The sequence below is a fragment of the Balaenoptera musculus genome, chromosome 1 (assembly GCF_009873245.2).
Source record: "Balaenoptera musculus isolate JJ_BM4_2016_0621 chromosome 1, mBalMus1.pri.v3, whole genome shotgun sequence".
Taxonomy (NCBI): Eukaryota; Metazoa; Chordata; class Mammalia; order Artiodactyla; family Balaenopteridae; genus Balaenoptera; species Balaenoptera musculus.
Window position 1 is genome coordinate 45,173,967 of NC_045785.1, and position 6,000 is coordinate 45,179,966.

The 6,000-nt window shown below is 43.5% G+C and overlaps 1 protein-coding gene across 1 annotated transcript in view; it reads right to left on the reverse strand.

The window, feature by feature from the left end:
• Positions 1-2,372, reverse strand: part of NDC1 (NDC1 transmembrane nucleoporin) — a 47,493-nt gene extending 45,121 nt beyond the window's left edge. The window contains 3 exon segments of the mRNA XM_036824621.1: positions 107-128; positions 130-225; positions 1,724-2,372. Coding sequence (XP_036680516.1) covers positions 107-128; positions 130-225; positions 1,724-2,086 — 481 coding nt within the window. The 5' untranslated portion in view covers positions 2,087-2,372.
• Between the last annotated feature and the right edge of the window lie 3,628 nt (positions 2,373-6,000).

Genomic DNA, 6,000 nt, shown 5'->3' on the forward strand with positions numbered 1-6,000 from the left:
AATACAGCAATTAAAATAAATTTATTTAAAACATAATGGCGATTTTAATGTCGAGAAATGGGTCCTGTAAATTTGTTTTCCCCAAACTGAGTATCACTTACCAGACAGAGCCACTGTATAGGATGAAAATAAATCAATGCTGCTGAAGATGACAAATACTGTGGTACAGATGGGCAGAAGCAGCACTGACCAGACAATACTTGTAACTATCCTCCAGCCCAAAACCTATAATTAAACAAACAAAAATCCCTCAATCATGAAGTCAGTTAAACTATTTCAGTTATTTCAGTTATGCAAATCCTATCTTTTCATACAGGATGTTAATCACTAATATTTACACACCCAGATCACAGTCCATGCAGCTACAGATAAACGCTAACGGTTACTACTATTAGTAACACTACACACCACTCCAGAAACTTGTAGTATCAGTGAACTGATGCTTGTTTTAGTCCAGAGTCAGATGTCACATTAAATATCACACTTTGGGGGGTGAGGGAGGTCTCAATTAGTTTACAACTGTACTTTACAGCAACTTATACTTGTCTCTCTAGGTTTGATAGATGTATCAATACCTGAAAGTGTATTCATTTTCCAGGAACCAACTGTATATTGTAATTGTGTTTATTAGATATGAGCTCCTTACTGGGCAACTACTGCATTGTATTCATGTCTGACTCACCAGTGCCTACCATATGAGGCACAAGATTTACTGCTGAATACTTGAATACAAGAAGAGATACTGAGGCATTTTAAGCACACAAGTGACGATCAGATTTATATTTTGGAAGGTAAAACACCCTTGTGTCTGTAAGGTGTCTATAATGAAGATGGATCAGAGGGGACAAGACACAGACAGGAGACAAACAGGAGGCAGTCCACCCCAATTGCCCAAGCCAAAGATTACAGTCAGTGTCTGAAGGAAGGCAGTGGTAAAGAGAAAGTTAAAAAAAAAAAACAAAAAACTGCAGCCACGTTTCTGACATACAATCTACAGGACATCGATGACTGATAATACAGGTGGTAAAGAACAGGTAAGACTTAGTAACCCGGGATACAAAGTAGATGGCAGTGCCGCTGGGGTAGAAGCACTGTCCTAAAAGGGATCTTACTCCTATATCTCTGTACCCTCCACAGAATGGAGGCAGAACTGTTGATTGGACTTCAACAAGGAAGTACCTCCTCTTCTCGAGCCCACAGTGCACACATTCCTCTAATTTGACAAAACACCTGTCCTGCTCACCTAGTCCCCAAGACCAGCCTCTGCTAAGGTCATACCACATTCTTTCCGATTCCGGATACTCCTTCCCGCTTCTTATCCCAAGTAATCAACAAGTTATTAATTGTGCACCTAGCAGAGTTGCATACAACTCTTCCCCATTCTCTACCAACTCCCATGCAGGACATTCCTCCCACTATGACCAGCTTCCACTCAGGACCCCTCTCTCACGCCGTAAAGAGTTTGCACTCAGGACGCCCCGCACACACACAACTTGTAACCAACTTTCCCTAGTACGCCCGTCCCCTCTGTAACCAGCTTCCACTCAGGACGCCCCCCACAACCCTGAAATAAGTCACTTGGGTCGCCCCCTCCCCACGCGCTCCCCACACTACACTCGAGCCGGCCCCGCCCCCGTCCAGCGCGCACGCGCGACCAGAGCCCGCACGCCCAGCCCGACCCCCGCAGCTGCCAAGCGCCTGCCACAGTGCGCGCAGCACTCACGCGCCACAGGATGTCCCGCGGCCCGCCGGCGCACGGCCGACTCGCAGCAGTGACCATGGTGATGGCGGCCCCTACTCTGAAAAGTGCAGGATACAGTGAGCCCACCCGCCACCGCAGTTCAAAGGGAGGAAGGCCCCCCGAGGGCCCCATTGGGGCTGTCTCAGACGCTGCCTGGGCGAAGCCCGGCCCAGGCCCCAAACCATCCCTTCGAGGTTCCGTCTGGACGGGCCCAACGGGCCAGAACCGCCCCGCAGACACGTCCTCCAAAGGGGGCTGGGACTCCAGGGCCCGCCCTCTGGAGTCCAAAACGTCTCTCCGAAGCAGGGTCCGGCGGGGCGCCAGAAACTGGGGGCGGCTCTGCATGCTGGGAACTGTAGTGTCTACGGCCCTCTGAGTAAGGAAGAGCGTTGCATTCTGGGACTGGGAGTTCCAAAGTACAGCATGCTGGGAGTCGAAGTCTTCCCAGCGGTCCCTTGTGCCATGCTGGGAATCGTAGTCTTATATAAAGCAGCTTCTAGTCACAGTGCTGATTATCAGAATTCTGTAATTAGAAAGACCTGGCAAAATGATTTGCCTTCATTTCTTCCGATCTTACTTTATCGACCTCCTGAAAGTGAAATCAAAGGATGCTGTGGCCCTCTCCACAAAGGTACTAATTTTACTGAAATGAAAATCTCTTTCCCTAGAGGTGCATTTGGTTTCCTAAGATCTGGTTTCTAGCTCCAGCTCTGCCACTTGCTAAGTGGAATATCTTGACCCTCCCTGAGCCTCCGTTTCTTCATCTATAAAATAAGAATAAAAATAAAGATGGCATCGGATGATGTTGTGAAGATGTACTAAAATGCTATACAAATATTGTCCTTAATTGCCTGCCAGTGAGGAAAAAGGCTTTTCACCAGCTAAGTCCCACTTAATGAATCCTTCTCTGATTGCATTAGGCCTCAGTGAGATCCCCAGAGGCATATTGCTAACACATTTTAACATCCAGTTACATACCACAGACAATATTCAGTACTCTCTAGAAAGACAGATTCAGTGATTTACTGACTGAAGAAACTCATAGTCTGGTGAGAGTAATTGAGATCACACATACTGCTCTGCAATGTTTGCTAAAAGTGGTTTCTTGAGTTGTTTTAAGGTTGTATATCATATTCACTTCCAAAAACATGATAATATCAATCAAGTCTGACGTATTGCAGGACAAACTGGAAATAGAAAGGTAGATCAAGTCTCTGCCATGAAGAAACCTTCTATTTGGTGGTGGAGAGAGATTATAAAGAATCATTCTAGGGACTTCCCTGGTGGCGCAGTGGTTGAGAATCTGCCTACCAATGCAGGGGACACGGGTTTGAGCCCTGGTCCAGGAAGATCCCATATGCCGCTGAGCAACTAAGCCTGTGTGCCACAACTATGGAGCCTGTGCTCCAGAGCCTGTGAGCCACAACTACTGAACCCACGAGCCACAACTACTGAAGCCCACGTGCCTAGAGCCCGTGCTCTGCAACAAGAGAAGCCACTGCAATGAGAAACCTGCACACTGCAATGAAGAATAGCCCCTTCTCACTGCAACTAGAGAAAGCCCGCGTGCAGCAACAAAGACCCAATGCAAGCAAAAATTTTTTAATAATAATAATAAATTAATTAAAAATAAAATAAAATAATGAAAAAAAAAAGAAGAATCATTCTAAATGAGTGTCCATAAACAGACCTCAGGTTACTTGCAATCAGATCCCTTTGTTTAGTTCCTTTGGTAAAGACTAGTAGTTGTCTACACCAGTGTCTATTCTCCCCTTCTTTCTTAGTAGTAGACTGCCCCCCCTCCCACTTTTAACTGGGCCTGTGGCTACATCTCTCAGACTCTCTTGCAGCTAAGTGGAGCCAGGTAGCTGAGTTCAGGCCAGTAAAATATAATCAAAGTATTGCATGGTAGCCTCCCAGAAACCTCCCCTTAAAAGAGAGCTAGCTCTTGTTCTTTGCCCCTTTCTTAATCCCTTCCTCCATCCAGCTGTATGGAACTTGGATGTGTTGCCTGCCATATTGAACCACAGGAAGAGGGTCACACTCTAGGCAAATTAGGTACTGAACTAAAAGGAGACTTGATTACTTGGAGCAATCATACTATTCTTGGGCTACCTGCCTTTACCTTCTGACTTAATTTATACAAGAGAGACAATTATTTATTGTTTAATCGACTTCTATTTTTACAGCACTTACTACAATCTGAAATCATATTGTGTAACTCCTTAGTTATTATCTTTCTTCCCACTAGTCTACAAGCTTCATGAGGGCAGGGAATTTGTCTATCTTGTTAATCATTGTTTCCAAAATACCCTTAACATTAGTAGGTAGTCAATAAATGTTTGTTAAATGAACAAAATAATGAACGGAAACAAGTAAGTGCATCAGATAGTGTCTGATTCAGGAAGACAAACTTTGTTATTTAAATCAAAGGGGGATTTAATTCAGAGAATTGATAACAAAAGTATTGGAAGGGCTAAAAGAGCATAGGGGAGAAAGAACAGGGTTGTAGTAGCAAAAGGAAGAAAGGAATTATTACCCAAATATCAGGAAGATGCTACTCCCTCTGCATTAGAGCTCATCAGCCCACATGCAGTGCTCAGCTGCTGAGGTAGTTCCATTACTGCTGTTAAAACCACACCATTTCTGTTGAGCAGGAACTAAGGAGCTAGTACCCTAGAGCTGTTGAAACCACCACAAGTGCCCACAACCATCTGCAGTTGCTCTCCAAGCTTTGGTTTCTTCATCAATAATAAAAAGATGTTGCAAGATGCTGTATTAAATTAGATTTTGTTTGTAAATTGTCTGCCACACAGTAGATTTTCAATATATGATAAATATGATTAGTAAGAAGATTAACAGGCTTTGGAGTCAGATAAACATGTGTGTGAATACCTGCTCTGCCACTTAGTAGCTATTTGATCTTGGGAAAGTCACTTTATCTTTCTTGGCTTATATGAAAAGAAGATTTAAAAGCATCCCTATGGGGCTTCCCTGGTGGCGCAGTGGTTGAGAATCTGCCTGCTAATGCAGGGGACACGGGTTCGAGCCCTGGTCTGGGAAGATCCCACATGCCGCGGAGCAACTAGGCCCGTGAGCCACAACTACTGAGCCTGCGCGTCTGGAGCCTGTGCTCCGCAACAAGAGAGGCTGCGATAGTGAGAGGCCTACGCACCGCGATGAAGAGTGGCCCCCGCTTGCCGCAACTAGAGAAAGCCCTCGCACAGAAATGAAGACCCAACACAGCCAAAAATAAATAAATCAATTAATTAATTTAAAAAAAAGAAAAAAAGAACCTCTGCTTTAAAAAAAAAAAAAAAAAAATCCCTATGGACACCGAAAGCATACTAGAAAGACACATGCACTAAATAGATGAAACTATAACCTAATCCTCCAAAATGGAATAAAATTAATTAAGAAAATGATACAAAAGATGAAAGAACAACACTAATTAGGACTAGAAAAACTCAGGATTATGATATAGAACACCAGGAAGAAATAGATATATAGGAATAGAAATATAGGAAATATATAGCAATAGAATTATCTATATAACAAACACCTGAAAGGGTGCTCAACATCACTAATAATCAGGGAAATGCAAATCAAAACTACAATGAAAAAAAACTACAATGAGGTATCACCTCACACCAGTCAGAATGGCCATCATCAAAAAATCTACAAACAATAAATGCTGGAGAGGGTGTGGAGAAAAGGGAACCCTCTTGCACTGTTGGTGGGAATGTAAATTGATACAGTCACTATGGAGAACAGTATGGAGGTTCCTTAAAAAACTAAAAATAGAAGTACCATATGACCCAGCGATCCCACTACTGGGCATATACCCTGATAAAACCATAATTCAAAAACAGTCATGTACCACAATGTTCATTGCAGCTCTAGTCACAGTAGCCAGGACATGGAAGCAACCTAAGTGTCCATCGACAGATGAATGGATAAAGAAGATGTGGCACACATATACAATGGAATATTACTCAGCCATAAAAAGAAACGAAATTGAGTTATTTGTAGTGAGGTGGATGGACCTAGAGTCTGTCATACAGAGTGAAGTAAGTCAGAAAGAGAAAAACAAATACCGTATGCTAACACATATATATGGAATCTAAAAAAAAAAAAGGTTCTGAAGAACCTAGGGGCAGGACAGGAATAAAGACGCAGTTGTAGAGAATGGACTTGAGGACACGGGGAGAGGGAAGTGTAAGCTGGGACAAAGTGAGAGAGCGGCATGGACATATATA